The sequence below is a fragment of the Lepisosteus oculatus genome, chromosome 3 (assembly GCF_040954835.1).
Source record: "Lepisosteus oculatus isolate fLepOcu1 chromosome 3, fLepOcu1.hap2, whole genome shotgun sequence".
NCBI classification, from domain to species: domain Eukaryota; kingdom Metazoa; phylum Chordata; class Actinopteri; order Semionotiformes; family Lepisosteidae; genus Lepisosteus; species Lepisosteus oculatus.
In genome coordinates, this window is record NC_090698.1 from 15,455,548 (window position 1) to 15,479,352 (window position 23,805).

The following is a 23,805-nucleotide window of genomic DNA, read 5'->3' on the forward strand; positions in this document are numbered from 1 at the left end:
TGCAAGCGATCATCTTGAAATGGAAGGAGTATCAGACCACTGCAAATCTACCAAGACCTGGCCGTCCCTCTAAACTTTCAGCTCAGACAAGGAGAAGACTGATCAGAGATGCAGCCAAGAGGCCCATGATCACTCTGGATGAACTGCAGAGAACTACAGCTGAGGTGGGAGAGTCTGTCCATAGGACAACAATCAGTCTTACACTGCACAAATCTGGCCTTTATGGAAGAGTGGCAAGAAGAAAGCCATTTCTCAAAGATATCCATAAAAAGTCTCGTCTAAAGTTTGCCACAAGCCACCTGGGAGACACCCCAAACATGTGGAAGAAGGTGCTCTGGTCAGATGAAACCAAAATCGAACTTTTTGGCCACAATGCAAAACGATATGTTTGGCGTAAAAGCAACACATCTCATCACCCTCAACACACCATCCCCACTGTCAAACAAGGTGGTGGCAGCATCATGGTTTGGGCCTGCTTTTCTTCAGCAGGGACAGGGAAGATGGTTAAAATTGAGGGGAAGATGGATGCAGCCAAATACAGGACCATTCTGGATGAAAACCTGTTGGAGTCTGCAAAAGACCTGAAACTGGGACGGAGATTTATCTTCCAACAAGACAATGATCCCAAACATACAGCAAAATCTACAAAGGAATGGTTCACAAATAAACGTATCCAGGTGTTTGAATGGCCAAGTCAAAGTCCAGACCTGAATCCAATCGAGAATCTGTGGAAAGAGCTGAAAACTGCTGTTCACAAACGCTCTCCATCCAACCTCACTGAGCTCGAGCTGTTTTGCAAGGAAGAATGGGCAAGAATTTCAGTCTCTCGATGTGCAAAACTGATAGAGACATACCCCAAGCGACTTGCAGCTGTAACCGCAGCAAAAGGTGGCTCTACAAAGTATTAACGCAAGGGGGCCGAATAATTTTGCACGCCCCACTTTTCATTTTTTTATTAGTTAAAAAAGTTTCAAAAATCCAATAGATTTTGTTCCACTTCACAATTGTGTCCCACTTGTTGGTGATTCTTCACATAAAATAAAAAATTTATATCTTTATGTTTGAAGCCTGAAATGTGGCAAAAGGTTGAAAAGTTCAAGGGGGCCGAATACTTTCGCAAGGCACTGTATGTTTACCTGGGGTATATTTACAGTGCAAAGCTGGGCTCTCACACAGAAGTGAGATAGCTGTCATTAAGGTTTGATTAGCGAGGCATAGCTTTATTTATTTTTCTGTTCTACGCAAAAAGCTGTATCTCGGGTTTGTGCGAGTAGGGCTATAGTGATTAGGGTTTAAGTGGTTTTCCACCCTGAACTGAAAACAGCAATGTTCCTCTGCATCAGTTTCCAGCCACCGATGGGGCAACGAATTAGGGCCATTGGCGGCTTCATCGCAATTAGACAACAACTGAAACACAGTGCACCCAGTACAGTGTGTACACTCCACAGGAACTGGATGCCTTTTTAGCGAGCGGCTGCGCACGCTAGAACAGTAGGCCTGTCTGGGGAAACAATATATAAAAAAAAACATTTTCTCTTTTTCTATCTTTAGTGATGCTGCAAAACGAAAGAAGTTTTCAAACAACGCAGGTGGAAACTGTTTTCGTGCAAAGGCTGGGCCCTTTTACCTGAGCGAGCAAATATGTGCTTCTCCGTTTCTTCGTCCCTCACTTCACACAACTTTTAGCGCATTCCAGACATAGCGTCACATGAAAAATGAAATTTCCCCGCCCCCCCAAAACCCCAACTAAGGTATATTTTAACTTCCTACAGTACCATTCATCCTGGAAGTCAGTTTTGCATTCCTAATGAAACTGAACTGACAAAGCGTGAAAGCGATGTGAAAGAAAATGGGGAGAAAACAAGCCAGCCTTTTTTCCGTGCCCAGTAAACTCATTATTCCAGAAGCCGTCTGTTTCGCTGGACTTTTTTTTTTTCCCAGAGTCTAGCTGGCAGCTCCTCCCTCTTCTGTGAGTAAGGATTGCGAGCGTCCTTCTCTCTCCCTCAGAGCGCCCGCAGCCTCTCCTCTTCGCCACACTCTCTCTCGCTGGCTCTCTCCGCTTTGCTCGGCTCTCTCAGTTCCCTGCCGCTGCCCTCCCTTCTCTCCGCTAACCACCCCCAGCTACCAGCAGCAAAGCCCCGTCATTTCCAACAGGTCAGTAAGCTGCCGCAGGTCTCTTTTCTGTACGGTCTGTACGCGAAACGCCAAGTTTAGATGTGCGGGGCGGTCCGGTGTGCAGGCACGCTGTCTTGCTTTAGCGGGTGAGCTACGGAAGATCCTCAGTTGTCAACTTTGTTCCTAACTCGTCCGAGGACCGAGTTCTTGGACTGGAGACTCGCAGGATCTGGGAAGGCGCACTGCCTGGTGTACAATTAAGCACAGACATCAGCTGATATCTGTGGAAGAACTGTTGTAATTTGTGTGTTTGTGCTGCTGATATGTGGCTGTCTTTTACAACTAAAGCCAACGTCTAAATGCTGTCAACTTCGGTTTTCAGGTGTCCTTTTCGTTTTGCCCCCTTTGTGTTACATTGTTTAATTGACAAAGTAGACGGACCTGTGTGGGATCATTGAGGCTGAACTCACTTGTACTTGCTGTGTATAGTGAACAGGTACTCAAGCGCACGTCTGGGCGAGAGCCCTTCAGACCTATCCAGCTTTTCCCAGGATGCTGTCTCTCCTGGGCTGGATCACCCCCAGTCCGGAATCCAGAGGCCGGACCGGAGTCCAGAGTTTTGCCGCAGTCCTGAACCGAGTCTTTCTCTCTCTCCAGCAGCGCGTTCCTGCGGGGCAGACCGGGGCACCTGGCGTTGGGCAGTGGATTGTAAGGGTTGGTTTCTGCGGGAAAGGCAGGGTCCCGTCACGGCGCACCGATGACTCAGAGCAACGGAGAGAACCCCCGCTCCCGGAGCCGGATGGAGCAGCTCCAGGAAGGCATCCGGATGCGGTCCCTCAAGGCCAAGAAAAAAGTGGAGAACATCACCCAGGACGACGTGAAGAGCTTTTTGAGAAGGAACGCCTTCGTCCTCTTCACCGTCGCAGCCGTCGTGATCGGTTAGTGGCCCTTCCTCGCTCGGTTCGACCCCCGTCCTGAGCCCGCTCCCAGCCCGGGGTCGTTGTCCCCCAGCCCACCAGGGTGGCGGACCGAGGCCCCTCTCCGTCCCCGACTCCGAAACCGAAAGGGCTGAAGATCCCTTCTGGGTGGAGGTGGCCCCGAGAGTCTCGGTGGCCAGGGAAGAGGAGACGGGGAGCAGCTGTCTTCAGATCAGCCACCATCCAGACCGGCTGAGTGCGGTCCTAACAGGGCTGCCCACAAAATTGTTTTTTTTTTTTGCTCCCTGTTCCTGTAGGTGCGCATTTCAAGACAGGGGCCGTGTTTTTTTTGTATCAATTCCTACAATTCCACTCAAAGTCGCTTGATTCCAAAACCGAGCATTTTCACTGTCGCCAGTTTATTTTTTTCATGCTGGGGTAGTTTGAGAAGCTCTGGTCTGTCATCAGAGGGAAGCAAGTACTGAGTCTTTGTGGGGTTTTTTCCCAGTCAAGCCTGGGATTTTGGAATTCTGCTTTCAAATCCCCAGAAAGGGTAGGCGCAGGACAGACTGTTGCCCAGAGTGCTTGCTGATACAGACAAAGTAAATCGGGGTACACACAGTAGTCCTAAATACCCCTGGGTTGTGCTGGGGTTCGGTTCAGAGAAGATGATGCCTCCTGATTGTCTGCAGTTGGGTTGATTCTATAACTGAACAGGTTGGTCTTGTTGAAGAGTAGTGTGGATTTGATATGGGTGTGAATGCTCCTTGGAGATAGATTTAATTACTGCAGTACTGGCACAACCTCATTTAATTCGTACACCACTCAACCTGAATGAGCAGTTAAGAAACTTAACGACAAGAGAAATAAAAGTTAAAGAGGAGTTACTAGCTATTTTTTTAAAAATCTTGAACTTCAGGTACAGATGGATTCCCATCTTTGAGATTGTTTTTAAATCGCGGTCTACAATAAAACTGGTAAGATCTCTGTCAAACCTGCAGAAATGTGCAGAGACCCTGTGAACCTGCCTGAGCTGTCAGAGATTCAGCACAGTTAGGACTACATATAATAGTCAGTCAGACCAAAGAGACCGGAGGATAAAGAAACCATGGGTATTTACACCTACTGTATTACAGTTCATTTCATTCTCTTCAGAGTTAGGAAAACACAAGAAAACACAGTTGCCAATTTGCAGACATAAAAAATGAGTAATTGTTTTTGAACAATTCAGTCTTAAATTATAAGCACCTCTAAGTAAGAGAAATATACATCATGGTGTTAAGGAGTGCGTCTTAAAGCCTTCTGCTGAAATCTCAAACAAACTGGATAATGAATGCACTGGTGTAGTAGTTAAGGTGAACTGAAGCAGAATGTACAGACTTTTTCAATGCGTTGTCCCAAAGGAATGTCTTCTTAGGTGTGTCGTTATCATGTTCCCTGATGCACTTCGTATGATTCAACAGAACAGCTAGAAAACACTTAATTACAGTATATGTGGTTGATTTATGTTATATCCAATAAAAAACCATGCCTAGGGCGCTGTTAGTCCTTTTTTTAATTATAGAAATATCTGTGCAACCTACGTGCTTTAGCTTTTTGTTTGGTCAGAAAAAGAAAAGTGAATGTGCAGCTTTTCAGAGAAAACTAAAAGGCACCTTCAAGATTTATTCAGCAACCATGCAATTGGCCTTTATAGAATATTAATATACACGTGCGTATTTCTTAATCTCTTCTGTGGATGTCAAAACAATATATGAGCTTTATCACGTGATTCAAGTAGGTTTAACAATGCAATACAGCCACTAAAAGACATTTTCCTGTGACACTATGTGGCCTCAAAAGATTCTCAAACTGCTCTCGCTGCACCTGGGCGACATTGGCCATAAACGACGCTTTCTCCGTTGACGTTTCTCCGAAGGTCCTGGCTGACCTGCGGGACGGGTCTCGCTGGGTTAGGAACCTCTGTGCACTCTTCAGCGCCGGGTTCACCCGCGCGGCTTCTGCGCAGCCACATTCCCAGGGTCTCGCGCAGGGCCGCATCGCCTTCCGCTCCATCGCAGCGCGGGACACAGAGGCTCTTTTGTGCCGCCTCCCTGCGCGGGCGAGCACGTGGGGTTTATTTTAATAATCGGAACCAGCGGCCAGTTCCGTGCGCTGCTGCGCTTCCCCTGCTTTGAAAATCTCCAGCAAGTGTACGTTTTAGCTGAGCGCGGCTTTCGCTATCCGTGCGCCATTCACTTTCCTCTGCAGGGTAGCCCTGCGTGTTTGTGGGACTTGCCCAAACTGCCTCAGTCACAACACGTTGTTTGAAACCCGGCCTCTTAATTATCCTTTAAACGCAAATATGCATCACAACATATTAGAGATAAAAGAATTATTAATTGTCCTCTGAGTTTGAGTTTTTATTAACTATAACGATGTCTCCGACTCTGTCCTTGGGATTATTGTACACTACATCGACTGTACATCCAGTCGAAAAGAATGTTTGTCTGGAATTCTCATTTATCTGCTGCTGAAAAGAAACAGTAACCATTAAAAAAAAATCGCAGTAGGTCAAATTGTTGGACTGCGAGACTGACACTTTTTTCCACGTTTTTTTCCAAACTTTTATTGAACATCAAATAATACAAAAAAGGGAGAAAAGGTATCCAAAAAAGATAAGTACACAAAAAAAAACACAAAACACCCTACCAGAGGTAATTACAAATCAGAACACAGTAAGTTAAAAACTTTTATTTTAGTTTAGTTGTTTTTCCTTGTTATGTTGCAGGTTTTTAATGGAGTTTAAGTAATATTTAATTTGCATCTCTTAAGCATTAGATTATTTTGGTTTGTGAATGCGACATCTGACCAGTTTTAATAACAAATGTAAATGTATCTGGCAAAATATAACATAATATCAAACCCCTTGAATCTAAAACTCACATTTCATTGTTTAAAGATAAGGTTTTGCAAGGTTATTCAAAACACCTTTGTATATATCAAGGTACCATAAAAGTCAGAGCTTCTTATTCTGTCTTATAGAACATTCATAAATTATCTTGATAATATTTGAATTTAGAAAGTGTTAGTTTAACAGGGAAAAAACTATGAGCAATTTTTAAATGTTATTTCTTTAACCTTGTTTGTAAGATAGTATCTGGCAGGAGCTGTCCCGACTAATTTCCAGTTAATATTTTCAAACATTGCATTCCAGACGGATATTCAGGGAGAAATGAACACGGTTTACCCAGATTCCTTATGTGGTTATCATTGCACCTTTTTTTTTCATTTCCACAACATCCAACAGCAGATTAGCTGTAAAATTCGGAAGGTCAATACTGACGAAGTTAAAATTACCCCTGAAAAAAATATTATTATTATTTTTAAAGTGCCTTTAAAAGTCTCGCAGAACGTTACATGAAAAACAGAAGAAACGTGGCATCAGAAATGTAGTAGAAGCAGACAGACATCAAATACATAAGAGCCTTTCGTGAAGAAGCAAAAGGCATCTACCGTTGTTTCGTCGTGTTGTGTAGAGTTCTAGAAGACATTAATTCAGACAAAATATTTTAAAAAGAACGATGTGTTCCCACCTACGCCATGTGCCAATCATATAACGCTGTATTTTGTCCTTTACAGTCTGCGTGAACTTGTCTGCTTGGCTCCTCTAACAATCCCAGGTGTTAAACCGATGCAGTGGAGGCGCCATCTAGTGATGTTTGACAGGGAGTGATATCCTCAAAAGGATTTGTCAAAAATCAGTATTTCTCGACTATATCGTATGTATTCATACTTCGGATGACACCATAAAAAACACAATTTTCTTCCCAAACTCGCTCCACCCATAAGCACCCGCGAGTCCACGCATGAGCGTGTCGTCATTGCTAGGTCTGAGGCTGGGGCTCTTCTGAAGCCCCCGCGGGGAATATATCGTGTAGTCACCGCGGTACCACCTCATAAATTAACCTGAAAGTGTATAAGAAACGTCACAATAAAAACAACGACGTGGCGAAGATGAAGGGGGACTTTTTTTTTCTCTCGTTTTGCATTACGAGCAGGTGCTGCTTTCACCTGGATAATCTTAAAAAATGTCCATTGCGCAGCGTCTGTCTTCCTTTAGAAGCACCAGAATGTTTTCTTCAACACTCTTTATGAGCACATGGAGAGAATCCAGCAGGGTGTTTTGTCAGAAGACGAGGCACAGCCGTAGAGGAGTTGGAAGGACTCCGGGCTGCGAGCTGTGAGGGTGTGAGTGTGCTCTGGAGAAAGGCACGTCCCCAGGGCTGCTCCAGGGAATGGCCCAGCTGTGGAAATGGCACCTCTCTGCTTTGAAAGGGGCGAAGGTTAGTCTGTGGGAAGAGAGTCACTGAGGGCGTGTGTCCTGGCTGTTGCAGGTATCATGCTGGGCTTCGCCCTGAGGCCGTACAAGATGTCGTACCGCGAGATGAAGTACTTCTCCTTCCCCGGAGAGCTGCTCATGCGCATGCTGCAGATGCTGGTCCTTCCGCTGCTGGTGTCCAGTCTCATCACAGGTAAGAGGCCGCCCCGAGCTTCCCTCCACCTCCTCCCACAGCCGCCTTCGAAACTCCCCGAGGCGAGAGGGGCGGCGTGGCGTTTATCGAGTCGCCGACGTTTGGAGCCTCCCTCTTTGCAAGGCCCCAGAGACGACCTGTCTCCGGCCCCTCCCCTCCAAGGCAAACCATGAAAAGGTCTCAGGGAGACCCACACGTGTTGCTGGAAAGAGAGAAAAAATCTTCCAATCTTCCCACCCTGGCAAGTTAACCTCCCGCGAGGAAATCAGCGTTTTTGACTTGGGGTTTATGGGTAAAGAGGCCCAGGGCCTGCGGCTGGGATCACCATGGCGATGGTTTCCTGGTAACAGAACACCCTCCATGTCAGGAGTACAGTGGGCCTCCCAGGCGCAAGGACATTTTCCATGCAAACATTCAACCCCAGTCCAATGGCCCCAAATGAATCTTGCAATAATTCCTGTATGAGGCGTTTTTAAAGGAAAACAAAACCATTCCACGATCTCTACAAACGTGACACCCTCCCAGGGATTCCAGATAGTTTGCGCTTCTGGGCTTTCATGTTTTCTCCCAGGCTGCTTCTCGACTGCCTGTTGGTGCACGTTTTAAAACAAGCCAAGGCTCCCCCTGCCAGTGACCTCCCAGAGAAAATGGAGCTCTTTGCTTTTCGTCTCATAATTGCGCATAGCTCCCAGTTCGATTTTCTTGACTGTGGTGTATGTCCAGTAAATCTGCAGTCTTTCTTCTTTGAACTAGGGCTATAAAAAGTGTTTATTTTTCTGAATTGGAGAATGCAATCTGAAACACAGCTTTTTTTGTGCAGTCTCATTGCTTTAGAACTCACCGCCAGTTGTGTTCATTTTAAGGCGGTGAAATAATAGATAAAGGCTTCTTTTGTACCACAGCACATTGTATCTCCTTAGACTTCCACAAGAAATGGCCTAAGGTATTAACAACCGATACCCTTTGAATGCAGAATGTCTCCATTTGAGGGCCACATAATTGTGTCTCTCCCACAGGCTTGTGTTCATTAAGAGAATTTACAGTCATTTTTCAGCTTGTTCATTCAAAGTTTGCTCATGAAAGGCAGCTTTGTGAAAACCTGTTTAGTTTTGCTTTGCCTTGAGGGCTATAATCGAGACACCAGAAATAACCCTCCATCTGTCCTTTCAATTAGGACGGTGAGACACTTTTTCTGTTGGGTGCTTTAAAAGGAGTGTTTTTGGACTGCAAAAATGACAGTGAATTGTGGGATGTTAATTAGCTCTGATTGTTTCGCAGTGCCAGAAAGCAGGACTGTCTAACTCTAAAGGGACTTATAATTCTGCATCACTTTTATTAAATCAAGCAGCAATGAACATGAGTCTGTCAGCTCTGTTCCCTTGACCAGTGAAAGGCTTATATAGCATTCGTGTTCCAAGGAAGCAAGCATATTCATACACAAAGCAGAAATAATTTGTTATTTTTACCTTCAGTGGTGCATTTCTTAAGGATCACTTTGTTATTTTCCTCAAATATTACTTTTCTTGTTACTTGAAAAAAGGTATGCAAACAGCTCTCTGAGACTGTGTTGTAATTCAGGACCAAACAGCCTAATGGCTCCTTCACAAAACCTTTTCAAGGGCTGATCACTAGAGAAATTTTGCACCGTGGTTTAGTTTGACTTAGTCACAGGCAAAGCAAATAAGCTTATCAATAAAGCAGTCTGATAGTGTCCTTTGACAGGTGTTCTTGGATGTTAAAATCCCATGCACGGTTTTCTCAAAATGCTGCAGACCCTGCTGCTAATCATCATGTGAAACAGTTTCATGACACGTTGAGGTAAGCATGCTGGTAGGTAAGAACTGGCATTATGATGATGCAATGCAACAATATAAGTCCACCCAAAAAATTGTAAACTGTATGTAGCTGAACTTAGACTGCCTACGTTCGTGCACTATATTATTTGCATGGGTTTCTCCAGGTGCTCCAGTTTCCCTACACAATCTTAAGACATGCTGGCAGGGTTAACTGATGTCTCTAAATTGTCCCTGTGTGCTGCTGTGCCCAAAGATGTAGTCTTTCCTTGGGTGTCTGTGATGGCTTGGAGATGCCATGACCTCACTAATAATCAATGGATTTCTGATAATGGATGGAAAATTTTAATTGATTTTTTGGGATCTCATTCTTATATTCCTTAGTGTGTCTGTATATATAGTATGTAATTCACTGCTATTTTCAAACAACACCTTTTGTGTTGACCAACCTGAAAACAGTTCACACAGAGGAGACAACAAACTGCAGCAGAATCTTAAATAAGTGTAAGAATACACTGTAGACGAAGAACATTTCCATTCCTAGTTAGGAATGAAGTAAAACCTGATTAAAACCATTCAGCAAAAGAGAACAGCCACATGAAAATTCTCAGCATGGAAGGAAGGAAATAAACATTTCAATATGTAGAAAGTATAAGTATAGTGACCATGAAATGGTTATGTCTCTTATCCAAAGTGTGTGCACCAGTCTGTTAAAACGAGTCTTTCAACTTTTTGAAATTAAATTTCAATTTGTTAATTAAATTGATACAGGGTATTCCCTAGCTCCAGGCCCTGCAGGTGACAGCTTGCCACCTTCCAAACGCCATTCCACTCATGGGAGCACTCTGCACACCTGCATCTTCTACCTGCTTTCATAGCCTGGCACGCTGTAACACTTTCTTATTTTCACAACCCGGGGGGAGGTCAGTTTCAGGGAAAGACTGCAGAGCCAGAGTGTGATGGCGCAGTTGTTTCCCAGAAGAATTCCCACAAGAAAGACATTGTAGACATCTGTCTCGGAACTCCGAAGCCCACAGGAATGGGCTGCGTTTCTCTCCATGTAAAAGAAAGACAACGCATTTGTAGTTCATGCTAGAGCTATCGAGATTGGTCTCGTTAATTTATTTCCTTTAATGTGTTGTCCTTTTGCTTATTGTTTGTTTCTCCTTTAATGTATTTGTAGAAAATCTAACAGTGACTTTATTAATCAGTTGATTGATTTTTGAAAGGTACAACTAATTGCTTTTATCCTGACGATAAAATAAATAATTTGGAAGAGATACAGGTTTTGCAATTACATGTCTATTAATTTGTATTTATTAACTGTAGTACAGTCATGTGCTTGCTGACCTGAGATTTCAATGAATCGTATCTGGATATTTTGTGCAGTCATAACAGAGCAGATATTCTGAAAATTTAACTAGCAAAGAAGGAGCTGTTTAGTTTTTCATCCAAATGTAACCAAAGTTAATAAGATATTGTGGGTCTCCATTGATCGGAAGATCAATACGTTATTAAAGAGCAAGTCAGATTGTCTATCTACAGTAGTTATAATAATACAACTACACATTACTACAGGGTTATTTATATAGATTAGTACAAGAATAAGAAAGAAGTAAATGGGTGATATTAGAAAAGGATGCTTTGACCTAAATGAAAATTTTACAATGTGTGGTTGTCTCAAAGCATGAAACATTTGTTGAAGCAGGGAAGAAAATTCAGCAATTCACCGAGCAGGTCCTGGGAAGTGGAAAATGAAAAGTAAATGGATTTACAGACAGCTGTGTTTGGACTGCTCCTGTGTGGTCAGGCTCCTTCTTTGAACTGGCAGGGCAGTTTTGCTCCAGAGGTCAAAGTTCAAAGTGACCAAACCCTGAATGCGACTGCAGAAAAACAAAAGGCGTCTCACAGAAAGAGTGAAAAGAAGATTTACTAAAGGGTTCTTTGAAATGTTTTTCTAATTGCGTTTCACAGTGATCAGATTACGCATTTCTGATCTGGGGATCATTAACTGAGGCCTTCTGATCTGTAGGAAGAAAAGAATGGTGGTTAGTCACAAGGATGTGTAGTGAAGGTAGTCGGTACGATGGGAAAATGTTTAAAGTTGAAATCTGTTTTTCTGAATAACTATGCTGTCTGAATTATATTCTCCATTGTGATTACAACATAATTATATATAATAACAATGTAATATAAATGACCAAAAGCTTTTAAATGACTGTGGCAACAACTGTCAAGGTAAGGTTTGCTGAGAGGTGTAAGAAGGAGAAAGCAGTGAAAATATGGTATTAAATAGAAAAGAATGCTCTAGACATAACAGATCGAGGAGAATAATATACAGTGAGACCCAAGATAGACTTGTCCATTATTCTGCAGGTCTCCTTATATGTGAAATTTATATGACATTTTCCATCCATCCAAATGTATCCGTATGTATAAAGGAGACATCTTTGTCCATTCTTTGCATTTGTTTTAGTAGCTTTGGGTCTAAAATCCAAAAATCCGTGTCTGTTGGATATTTTAACCACTTCAAAGTATGGTCAAGTATACAACAGTATTTTAGTATGAATTGGTATACCCCTTTTTTTTCTACAATTTAGAATGTAGGATTTAATTGGTTTACTTAATTGAATAATTAGTACAGTTAACTAGGTATAAGTTTAGGTGGAAAACTAGAACACCTGATTATTCACAAACCAAGGAGCTGTAGATTGCACAGGCTCAACAAAGTGTTTTGTAACATCTGTATCATGGACATTGCTGCTAAATGGGTAAGATTCTTCATCAGAGCAATGTTTGAGTCATGGCATTTGTGTCTTCAACACTGCCAGCTCAGCAGTGTGATGGCCGAGCTACCACATCACTGTTCTTCAGCTTCAAGGCCATCTTTGGGAACTGGCTGACTTGATAACTCAATAGAATCTAAATCTGTCTCTGAACAATGGATGGGAGATGCCGGAGACTAACCTCAGCTTTCTGATCAGTTTCTGACGATGGCGAAAGAAACAAACAGAGCTTGAACAAGCGTGCCTGAAATAGTGTGCCGTAGTCAGAGTATCACAAGGATCGGTTCTTAAACATGCCCGTGCAGGTAGGGAGAGCATTCCCTGTGAAATTTTTTACCGGTATTTTTCAGTGTCCCTTGGTTTCCAGTTTCTGGCAAGGAGACAGTCGGTTCTTTGTGCTTCGCTATTAAAATGCGGTAACTGGAGAGAGAGAGTGAAAAAAGGGTCTTGGTTCGAGACTGTCAGCTGTTACTAATCATCCCTCCATAGCCTGCTGTGAATCCCTTGCTCGCCTCTCCCTGCTGCTCTGCTTAGCACACATAAAGGAGATAAATTACCCTCTGGTGTTCCTTGAAAAAGCATATTGTTTGTGCCCTTCCATTGCAGTGAACAGTGGTCCGGGGGCGCTGCGCAAACAAACCCACAGAACGTTAACTAGGATACCTAGATGGCCCCTCTGTACAACACCGCCCTCATGGATATGAGTTGCATCACTCTGCTGTCCCAGAAGATGCCCGTGTACACTATACAGCTGTACTGTATAAGGCATGTCCGGGTGAAGAGCCAGGGCAGAAAGGTCATATAATAACACCACATTCAAACCATTTTGCAAGACATCCTTAGTGATCTTTGCAGACTTGTGGAGTAGTAGAACAATCCAAGTCCTAGTCGGCTATTGACATGATCTGGACTTGAACCCAAGTTCTCTGACTCGTAGAACCCAGACTGTGCTGGGGCAAGTACATCTATTGGTTGAGGCCAGGGACACTTGTTTTTTCATTGGTTAAGCTTTGTATGTGGAGAAAATGCGTAAGGAATTTATTAATGTATTAAACATGGCAAGTGAGATCTAAGTAAAGATCATTTTGATTTTGGAATGTCTGTAATAAGTACTTTAATCCACACCGTTTCTGTTTGCTACAGTGCAAGCAGGGTTGTCTAGTCAGTCGTTCAGTCTGTGTGTTTGCATTAGCCTGAAAGAATATGGCTGGGTTGTGCAGTATCCAATTATTAGGTCTATTGGGTAGGTCTTCATTCCAATCTTTTTCTCTTCTTTATTCTGGGCTCAGGGTTTTATGTGGTCTTCCTAGACCTCCTAAATCCTTTTTTTTAACTGTTATCTACTTATTTTATTTTGGACTCCCTGTTTTTCTTGTTCCTATGTTTTTTCTTGCCATCTTGTTTAGATACCAGTGAAGGAAAAAAAATGCTCTTCATGAGATTCTGCTGTTTACAAGATCAATCTTACTGGGTTTCAAGGAAGGGCCAGTAAAGGGGGCATCATTAGCAGTAGACAAACTGGATTTTATGGCCTTTCTTGCATTTATATGGTCTGACATTCTTGCATTATTCTACAGCTGTCTATTATCCCATGTGATTCATGTTGGTCCCCGTTTATAAACCTGTGCATTTTTCTGGAGCAATCTGACTGAGGTAACTGGTTCACGACACCATGGCCCCACGTGGGAGTTAGGCCCACAGCATTCCATGGCTGGACATCACAGCCTACCTGGTAGCAAGGACAAATAACCCCAGAGAGACCAGCAACTCCATACTTCAAAGCAAAAACCAGACATAACATCTCCTCCATTCTGGTCGTCTTGCTAGATTTAGTATTTTTCGGGAGTTTTACCATCTCATTGATTCTGATAAAGATCTGCTGAGCAGAAACTGGCTTAACAGGAGTACAGCACTGAGCCAAAAGGGGAATGGATCAGAAATGCAATTAGAACACTTTCCCTTAGGTGAGAAAACACCTGTAGATTTCAGCATTGTGCAGCTCGCCCAACTTTCACATCAACTTAACAGTAATTTATTTGATTGATTGCCTTGTAACTGTTCATATTCAATTTACAACACAAGAGAAAAAAGTCCCACCCAAGAGAGTCTGAAAACCAGCTCTGCTTCTGAATTGCCCTTAGATAAGTCTGTTACACGCTGTGCTCAGTTCACAACAGGATTACTATGCATACTAATGGTAGAGATATCATGGGCGGTGGTCCCTGTATCTAGAGTTGGTCAGGTTTCTTGTTTGTCACTTGACAGCAGTGGGCCTTTCACAATCAACCTGAAGCAGATGAGTGTGCCTTAAGCCAGCGTCACACTAGATTGACTCAATACGACGTCTAGTCGGACAGCATGTCAAATTTAATGACTGCAGTTGCTGAATCCCACTGCCCTTTCTGTCCTAGAGCGTGTCAAATTGTACGACGAGGAATCGCAGGGGGTGACGACACGATTCCCTCACGACTGTTCACCACGGTTCCAAATCTCGTAGTGCGCCACGGAAGTACCGCGAGGTCGCCTCGTTTTGGCAGCCAATCAATGTGGAGCACCGCGCGAAAGTAAACAAACAACAAACAACAAACAACAAACACGAAACGACAAACACGAAACATCGAACAGACATCTGTGCTGGCTCCAAAGTTCGACGAGCCTCTCTTCCATTTGCTCCGTCCAAAACACTCGCTTTCCTTCTTTCCTTGCAGCCGCATGGTATGCATTGTACTTCCGGTTGAGCGCTCATTGGCTGTTGGCTGTGGCAGATTCAAGAGCCCACCCCAGCGACTTGCGACTCGCTACGAGAAAATCAAACCAGACTCGCTGGGCGTGTCACACTACACAACTGACGGACGCACGTTGTGACTCTCTACAACTCGCTTTGATTTTCTTACAATTATGTACGTGAATTATGAAGGCTGCGACTGAAAATCCCGGGGAAAGTAGTGTAGTGTGACGCCGGCATTACTTAACTGAATCTTTTTCATCATTGGTTTCCGTTCCTGAAAGTTCATTGTTTCACGTAACTGTGAGAGGGCAGTCAGAGGTCCCTGTGTGAACCTTCTGCCCTTTCACATTACTTATGTAACAAAACATTCAAATGAAATTGTTAACAATGTAAGAGCTGGAAAGAAGCTACAAAGGCCTAATTAGGAAATGAATGATGTCAGTTACAGTTTAATTAAGTCATCAGAAAATCAGCTGGGACAGAAACCTGAAGGAGGGTTTCGAGCACCCTTTCATTTCTGGTGTTCATGCAGACTTGAGGATTTTTCAGACCTACCCATGATTAAGAAGCTAGAAGGGGTGTATAATTATTATGCTTGTTGAACTCTTTTCTGGGTTTCCCATCTTTCAGGTGTGTGGAATGTAAGGAACTAGACGTTTATAGGGAGAGTTAGGCACAAAGTAATTCCCTCTTGGGTCTAAATATTGTTAATAAGCTTCTTAGACACAAAAAGGAAACATCCAATTAATAACCAGGAACACACACTTGGAGCATCATGTAAGATACCAAAGACCTTAGCGTAGAAATGAGTTAAATTAAAGGCATCAGTTTATTAATTGATAATATCCATTTATATCATCAATAATAACATTTATATAATATCAGTAAGGAACATAAAGCAGGAGACAGGGGAGTCCACCAGGATCTGGAATAAGAATCGCAACTCTACCTCCCCTTTTCTGGGTTCAGTTGAACTCCTGGTGATTTAATTGAATTTCTGATTGAACAAAATTGTTTTCCTAGTTGGACTGGGAATCCCTGTTCATCCCATATGCTCTTCTGCTGTTTCTGATTAGAAATGCTCTATTTCTATAGTTAAAGCACTGTTAGGCTGCAGACTGTAACCCAGGACCAGGACTGGCCACCCTGCTATAAAGTAACCAAGTTTAAACTTCCAGTTTATCTGTTAATAGGGACATTTATTTTGCCACATAACTGGAGATGATGATGATGATGATGATGATTGATAATTATTATTATTTTTATTTACATTTATTTATGTAGGCAGAGTAATCTCTTCTGAACTTAGGAGGCAGGTTGTTTCTTGAAATTGTAAACAAACCTCCATATTCTCCATTGCAGGAAATGGAAAGTTCCCAGAAAATAGCGGAAAAAGATAATTCAAAGATCTTTGGCATTTGAGGAAAATACAGCTAACTGGCAGGCAAAGGTGGCACGTACTTAGCCAAGGTGTAAAGCTGGCAGGATGGTATCTTCGATGCCCCACTGACTCGAATTAAACTCCCCAGACGAAGAGGGAAACAACAAGGCAATGATACTATAGGCACCGTGCTTGCTCATAATGGTTTAATATACTTCAGCCATTGCATTGAAAATCATCCAAATAATTTCATCTGAATTAAACTCAAACCGTTTGAAAATGAATGCAAAAATGGATCTGGTTTTTAATAGCAGGAGGAAAGGGCAGGTCACATCGTCTCGAGTCCTTGGTGTGCTTGTTTGCGCAGTCCAGCCTGTTAATGTACAGGTCCTACTTAGTGACAGTTGTGTCCAGAGATGTTTAATAAAAATGCATACAAATCCATTGGGTATTGTCCATTATGTGTTTATAAGGTTTTGGATTCAGTCCTATATGAGTCTAGTTCTCAGTACCATCGGTATTAAGGCCTTCACTAGTTTTGTGGGAAAACACAACTTCACCAAAACTAACTTTTTATCATTTGCAGGCAGTGCACAAGAATGACTCTGGCAGTATGCTTTAACACACATTGCCATTTCATTCTTTACTACAACCAGTGTCTGCCACAATATTCTTTTTAACAGTACCTTTTAAAAGGCTGCCATTGACAAGTTTAGGTCCTCTCACACTGAACTAAACATGCCTGGGCTTCTAGTTGTGTTCTGACTACAGTCTGTTGTGACATCACTAAGGCCACTTGAAATCCTGTAGAAAGCAGAGGATTGCTTTTCTCTGTTCACTCATTTTAGAAGTATTCAGGCACTCAAGAAGCATGTTCAAACATTTAGCATGTGTCAGTCTGTGGGTTGCAAAGGAACAAGCAGAGGGTAATTCCATACTGAACAGTTTAAAAAGAAAGCAGAAAAGACATTCAGATTTCTGCATCTGAAATCAAACTGGACCTCGGACTTGTAATATAAGTGATAGAAACACAACGGTCAAAGAGTTGAACTCAGGTTTTTGATGGCATTTCCAACCAGCCTCCATCTCTTCTTTTAATCTGATCCCAGTTTTGCCTTTGATTTCAAACCGAAATTGATACCTAATACCTAAATAAGCTCCTAACAGCGTTCTGGTAAAATGTGAGCTCTTCTGTTTTTGACAAATCAATTAAAGTGTGAAATTTTGAAAGTGAAGTTAAAGTTTAAAACTTAACATTTAGGGCTAGCATTCAACTTTAAAGTGAGAGGTTCAGCTAAGTCATTTTTAAGTAGGACTAACTTTCACAGTTGTGCAGTCTTCTTCAGGGATGTGTGTCTTCTTCACTCACCTGAAAAAAGTTCCCCCTTGGAACTTATCCTTCAGTATGCCTGCGAGTGCATGGATGTAGGCAGGTTTTGCACAGACATATTGGAAGGGCTGCCAGTGTATCAAGTAAGATCACAAGAAAGGTTATAAAGAGAGGAGGCCATTCAGACATTCAGACCATTTGGCAGTTAGTAGCTAATCGATCCCAGGAGCTCATCCAGCCATTTCTTGAATGAATACAGGGTGTCAGCAAGGCTGGATACCTTGTTCCAAAACTCCCACTACCCTTTTTTAGAAGCACATAGCAGTTGACTAGATGGCCCTCACTGGTTCAAAGAATCAGTCTGTCAAACCACAGCAATGTGGGTCAGCCACCAGCAATGATGCATGAGGTTATATGGAAATGTACTAGATGTCAAAGCTACTGCTGAGTTTAGACTGTGGAGACTGTAGTTTATCAGGGTGAGAAAAAACACTTCTGGTTGTGCTTTTTGCGTTGCGATATTTAAGGATGAGAAGGTTACACAGCGGCCTCTGCTGTAAAGAACGATTGGAGCTCCAAAGTCAGTGCTGTAGGAGAAGAGAATTTGAAATAGCCTTACCAGCTGACATAACTGTCTGGCTAGAGGCTCAACCTTGTATCCCCTCCTTCTGGTGTGTAAAAAAGACAGCTCTGTTTAACTCACAGACTCCAAAAGCTGCACCTCTGTCACGGTAAGGTGCACGCGTTCGGCAGAATCAGAAGGATGTTCAAATCCGATCCTCAAAGTGTCCACACAGATGTGTGTGTGCCAGGATGCGTAGCAGGCCACCTCTGAGAGATCGTATTAACCTGGTGGAAAAACCGGCACTACAGGCAGCACACCGGGTGGCCTACAGCAGTGGGAATTAATTAAACTCCACGGTGAGTCTTCCAGTGTCATCGTGGGGATGTGTGTGTCACAGGCAACAAGCAGCTTTCTGACAGTCGCAGATGTGTTCATTTAAAACACAACATTTGAAAAATGTGTCTTTGCGGGCTAGGATACGCCAGTCCTAGTGCCCTTTCTTTCCCATGACTTGTTGTCATGTGTTCTGCATTTTGCAGGTAATTTTCTGCACGTAGGAAAAAAGTATCTGCAACATGCATGAAAGCTTACAGTATGTTTTCAAAAGCAGTAGCTTTCAAATAGTTATAGAGGAACTTGAGATGATTTCAAGCATGTCTGACAAGGGTAATATGTTAGCGTTATTTTCCTTAAATGCCTTCGTATTGTGTCGGTGGTGCAGTTCAGTTGTTATGCTGAAGGACTATACGGGCTCTTTAGTTCTGCTCTTGAATGGCAGAAACTTGGGCCAGGGTGCCGCGCCGCAAACCCCTCCTTCACAGAGAGAACCAAACGTTTTCTGTCTATAGCACCTTTGTCCGATAAACATTGATGTAATGGTCGACCTCTGCCCTGAAAGCTCTCCAAAAAAAGGCTTGTTATAGCTTTATTTTGGGCGCAGTGTGACTGGTTTTTCAATCGTTTAGGGGGGAAAAAAGGCAGGGGGAGGCGGTGGTGTTGCAGAGTAGGGTGGATGGGGGGGGGGGGGGGGGCTGGGTCAGATATTTTTTTCATCTTGTTTTTTTTTTAAAAGGCGGCCCCCCCCCCCCCCTTTCCCCTGAAACGTAATGTCTTTAGTCTCCGGGAGGGATGGCCAGCGCTTCGCTTGCCGTTGCCACGGCGACGGGGGAGCGATCTTGTTGTGGAGGATGGCAGCGCGACAAGTTTCCCAGGCCCATCGGGGGCAGGCGGGAGGAACGCGGAGCGGGCACGGCTGGCATCGGCGCTGTGAGATCAGCGCGGGATTAAAGGAGCACATACATCCCGCCCGGACAATGAGCGCTTTGCTGGAGCGATGTGAATGGGGATAATGCCCCCATAATGGCCAGCGACACCTTGGAAATACAGAGCTAACTTTATTGCTTCTCAATTTAGGTCATTGTCAGAGGCGCTTCTCCTTGCGCTGGGGGTTCTTTTTTAACTCTTCATCAGTGTGACGCTCACGATTTAAAAGAATAATGTATTTCGCCATAATGATTTATCACCCATTTTTAGAAACTGAAGATTTGTAAACTAGACCTTTCCTCAAGCCACATCTCCTCTTGAGAAATGATGTATTATTTGACTAATCTCTGTGGATCTTAGACTTACTTCCATTCTATTGTCGCATCAACCAGGTTAATCATTTTGGGATAGTCTGCCAGTAACACTCTTCAATGGTCCTCATCACACTCATTGCACTTGCTAGGGTTCTTTAGAAACCCAGTCCTGGTCCTGGACTGCAAGCCCAAACACCTGCTGGTTTATGTTGCAGACGAGCTCTCAGTTACACAGTTCAACTTTAAATCGACTTAATAATTGGATTAATTTGAACTGTTAAACATGTAGGAGGATGCCTTTTAACTATCGCAAAAGTAAAATAAAATCTCAAACCTTTGAGCAAAAAAAAAAAACCCTTGCAAATATTTCAATGAAACAGCTTCTTAGTTCCTTTAAGGCTTCAGTTAGCTGTGTTGGCCTTCAGGACCAGTACTGGGAACCTCTGTTCTGTTGTACCTGTAGTGATTTGCCACTCTATGACATAATAAAAAGGTGGAATGGTTGACACCCAATCTTAGGTCATCCCAGAAAGACAGATTGCAACTGTACCTTGTTGGAAAAATTCAGGGGGTACATGGGTAAGATTCTTGTCTGTGATGTGGTCAGTGTTTGGTAAGGTCAGTGGGTACACAAAACCTTTTTTTTGCAGTCCTAATTCAGTGACAAGGTGCATGTCCCTCTGTGGTCAGGAATGGCGGCCCTGGACAGCAAAGCCTCTGGGAAAATGGGCATGCGGGCGGTGGTGTACTACATGACCACCACGATCATCGCCGTCTTCATCGGGATCATCATGGTCCTCATCATCCACCCGGGGCGGGGCTCCAAGGATGAGTTCACCAAGCAGCAGAAGATCGAGCAGATCAGCCCTGCAGATGCCTTCCTGGACCTCATCAGGTACTGACCCGGGAGCCACGTGTCCGTAATGCCAGGCTTCCCAGGCTGGGTCCTGAAGGACACCACTGTCCTCCAGCCTGCACTCCGATGGAGCTGAAGTCTCGGTTGGTTTAATACTTTTCTCCATTAGCAAGGTCGATTTCAAATAAGTAACAATGTTTTGAGGGAAAAAGTTAAAGAAAGTGAAAACCAGAAGAAGGTGATGTCTTGCTAAGTGATTTCAACCAAAAAAAAAGAAGTTTGAGGTCAGAACCAGTTTGATTTTTGGTGAGTTTTTTTTATTCACATTTTGATCACAGGAGTATAGTTGGTGTGCATAGTTTCCGGTGGGTTCGGACACTGGGTTGGTTTGGGTTGTTGTCTGGAGAATACACTAGCCCTTGCAGGGAAGGTCTTGTGGAGCAAATTCACTAGGAGAACCAGAAGGGCAAAGCTTGACGACAGCTTTTGTGTAGTCAGTCTGTCAATCCGTGTGGTTGCTTTGCTGGTGGAATCAGCATTGAAGCTTGCAATGGCTTGTGGAACCCAGGCTCTGTTTTCAAGAGGAGTATGTGACTTGTGCTGTAACCTGGCATTTGTGGACAAGATGTGTAATCACATGCGAGCCATGGATTAATAACAATGCTGGGACAATGTTATTGAGCTACTGAAGGCCTGCTGAGCACAAGCAGTGCCAAGAGGTTAATTTGATGTGGCTCTGGTCACTGTCCTTGACCAAGCAAAAGTCAGTAAGTTTGCTATAAGAGAGGCAAGACAGAAATGTGAACCATACCAATGTGAAAAGTAAAAGGCACCATCTGGAAGACCAAACTGGGTAAATTAAATCTGACTGGTAATTTAAATATCCTTTTAAGGCTTTAAAGGCTTTAAGGCTTTAAAAGTAGCCTTTACAAGTGACTGTCAAGACATTAGGGAAGATAGCCATATCTAAGAACAGCTTTGAATGGAAGCAGTTTACAGTTTTGGTTGTACAGGATGGTCTCTCACAAGTTTGCTTCTTTGGCTCATACAGAGTTGAGCATGGTTGACTGTAAAATGCATTTCAAATAAGCATTATGCAATATTCAATAATACTGGGGAAAGGGTTGATTGGAGGGTATTACTAACAGTTCCCAGAGCCCTACAAGAACATCCAGACTGTTTCTTGTTCTGCTTGTTTAATTAATTCCTGCAGTTATTCATGTAATCGGACTGTTCTAAAACTCCTTCCCAAGCCTCAGAAACACCAGCATGTCTTACTTGTATTATTCCTTGAATCACATGTGTATTTAAAATATGTATTACCTGTGAAAGACTTGTTGAATATCAATGATAAGTTGATCTGTTAATTAAGAGTTCCAATCAGACCCAGAGAGCGACAGCCCAGGAGTGTCAGAGTTTGGAAACCCTCTACTGATCATATTAAGGTGCTAAATACTCTAAAGCTTTCAAAACCTTTGCAACATATTTTCCTCCTAAACCATCTCGCCAACATGCAGCCCGTGAGCAGAGGTAAAGGGTAAACATATTAAGGATCATGATTTTTCAGAACTTGTTCCTCCGGCTCAAATGAAAGTGAACGATTGAGGAAACAGAGCCATAAGTAGTAGTTCTGCCTTGTCATAAAAACTTCAAGCAGTTGCCTGAGTGTCAAGATTAGGATGTATGATTTACAAAATTTACAAAATTTGCTGATTTTCAATCTCTTTTTTAGCTTTAACTTGAGATTCAAAAAGCATGAATTCAAAAGTAACATAATTGTACAGGGTGTTTTAATACATACATGAGATTCCACTTTGTAATCCACAATGAGCTCTAAAACATAATTACTTACTAGCTTAACTGGACCAATGCCCAGTTCTTCTTCTTCTGGACACAAACACAAATTCTGGATGTAAACAAAGATCCATGTATGCAGAGACAAGGAAAGATGAGTCATTTAATTGTTTCTGACCGTGGGTAATGACGCAGCGATGATGAAGTGAGACTTTATTATGCCATCCTGAGATTGGCACAGGTCTGAGGAGACCGGGATTTTTCTTCTGGGTCTCATGGGGAACCTTTCTGCTGGAGGAATGAAGGGAGAAACACTGAGGAGTGTGGCTGTGTATAAACTCCACCCTACAACTCCCACCAAGCTTCCCAGGTTAACAAGTCTTAATTGGCCGCTAATTGCCATGTTCAGAATGGTATTTGGAAAAGGTTCCTGACTGGATATGGTCCAAACAGGAGCTCTTGGCCAAAGTGGGGACATTTAATCTTGGACTAAGAGCCCATTATTTCCAGTCCAAACTCCGCTCTTTGGTCTGTGAGAGTGTTTGCGAAGCTCCCTAGTGGGACTAGCTGGTCTGAAATGGTTTGGTTCACACCACAAAGTGCTAGTTTCCCAAGAATTTGCAGTTCATAAGGAGCCTGTTTTTGTAAGCAGTAAACAAAGTAGTCGTTTTTGTAAGTTTGCTGGATATTCTAAAAGAGACTTTAATGCACAAAAAAGACAATTAAGCACATGTGTTTTTGGTAACACTTTAAAGAAAGGGCCTCAGATTACCATACTGTAATCGAGAGCATTATCAGATATGGTATAACAGTGTGGTTTGGTAATTTATCAGTTCAATTAAGATGCCAAATTACCTGTCTCATCCAAACAGCTTTGAAGGTCATGGGAGTGAAACAGCACCCCTCCCTGCAAACAATCTTTGAAAAAGCCATAATCAAACAGGCAGAAAAATTATATCAGATCCTTCCCACATCCTCAATTCTTAATACCAACTTCTTCCTCCTGGCAAATGTTTAAGGGGTTCCCAAATGTAAGTCTAACAGATACAAACATTCCTTTGTTCTACTATCCATTAAAGCTGTCAATACAAATGGCAAGGATAAACACATTTGTTTACCTTTACAATCCACTTGTGTGCAGTATGTTTTGTAATGTGTTAGAAATGTTATGTTATCTTAGATTAGATTAAGAATGATGTCCCATTGAATACAACAACAGGAATGTCAGCATACTTCAATTTTGTTGACAAGTTGTTCTCATACATTGTATAGCCCCTTACCCTAACCACCACCAAAATAAATGTACACATCAAAACTACAATTGCAGAAAAACAGACACAAAGAAATGAAACATTTATACTGTATATACACATAACCCTTGACCTGGATGAAGAGCTTCTTTGCTCTGTGTAATCCTCTGTCAGGAAAAGTCATGAAGATTTTTACTCT

At 42.8% G+C, this 23,805-nt stretch overlaps 1 protein-coding gene across 3 annotated transcripts in view; it reads left to right on the forward strand.

The window, feature by feature from the left end:
• The first annotated feature begins 1,975 nt into the window (after positions 1-1,975).
• The window catches only part of slc1a3a (solute carrier family 1 member 3a), a 34,704-nt gene continuing 12,874 nt past the window's right edge, over positions 1,976-23,805 (forward strand). The window contains exons 1-4 of one of the 3 annotated variants that reach the window (XM_069186921.1): positions 1,976-2,154; positions 2,773-3,053; positions 7,409-7,546; positions 20,397-20,601. In XM_069186921.1, the coding sequence (XP_069043022.1) occupies positions 2,873-3,053; positions 7,409-7,546; positions 20,397-20,601 (524 nt within the window). In that variant the 5' untranslated portion in view covers positions 1,976-2,154; positions 2,773-2,872. Of the gene's footprint in view, positions 2,155-2,177; positions 2,262-2,772; positions 3,054-7,408; positions 7,547-20,396; positions 20,602-23,805 lie in introns of those variants that run through there. The other 2 variants (XM_069186922.1, XM_069186923.1) reach the window with 2 other exon arrangements.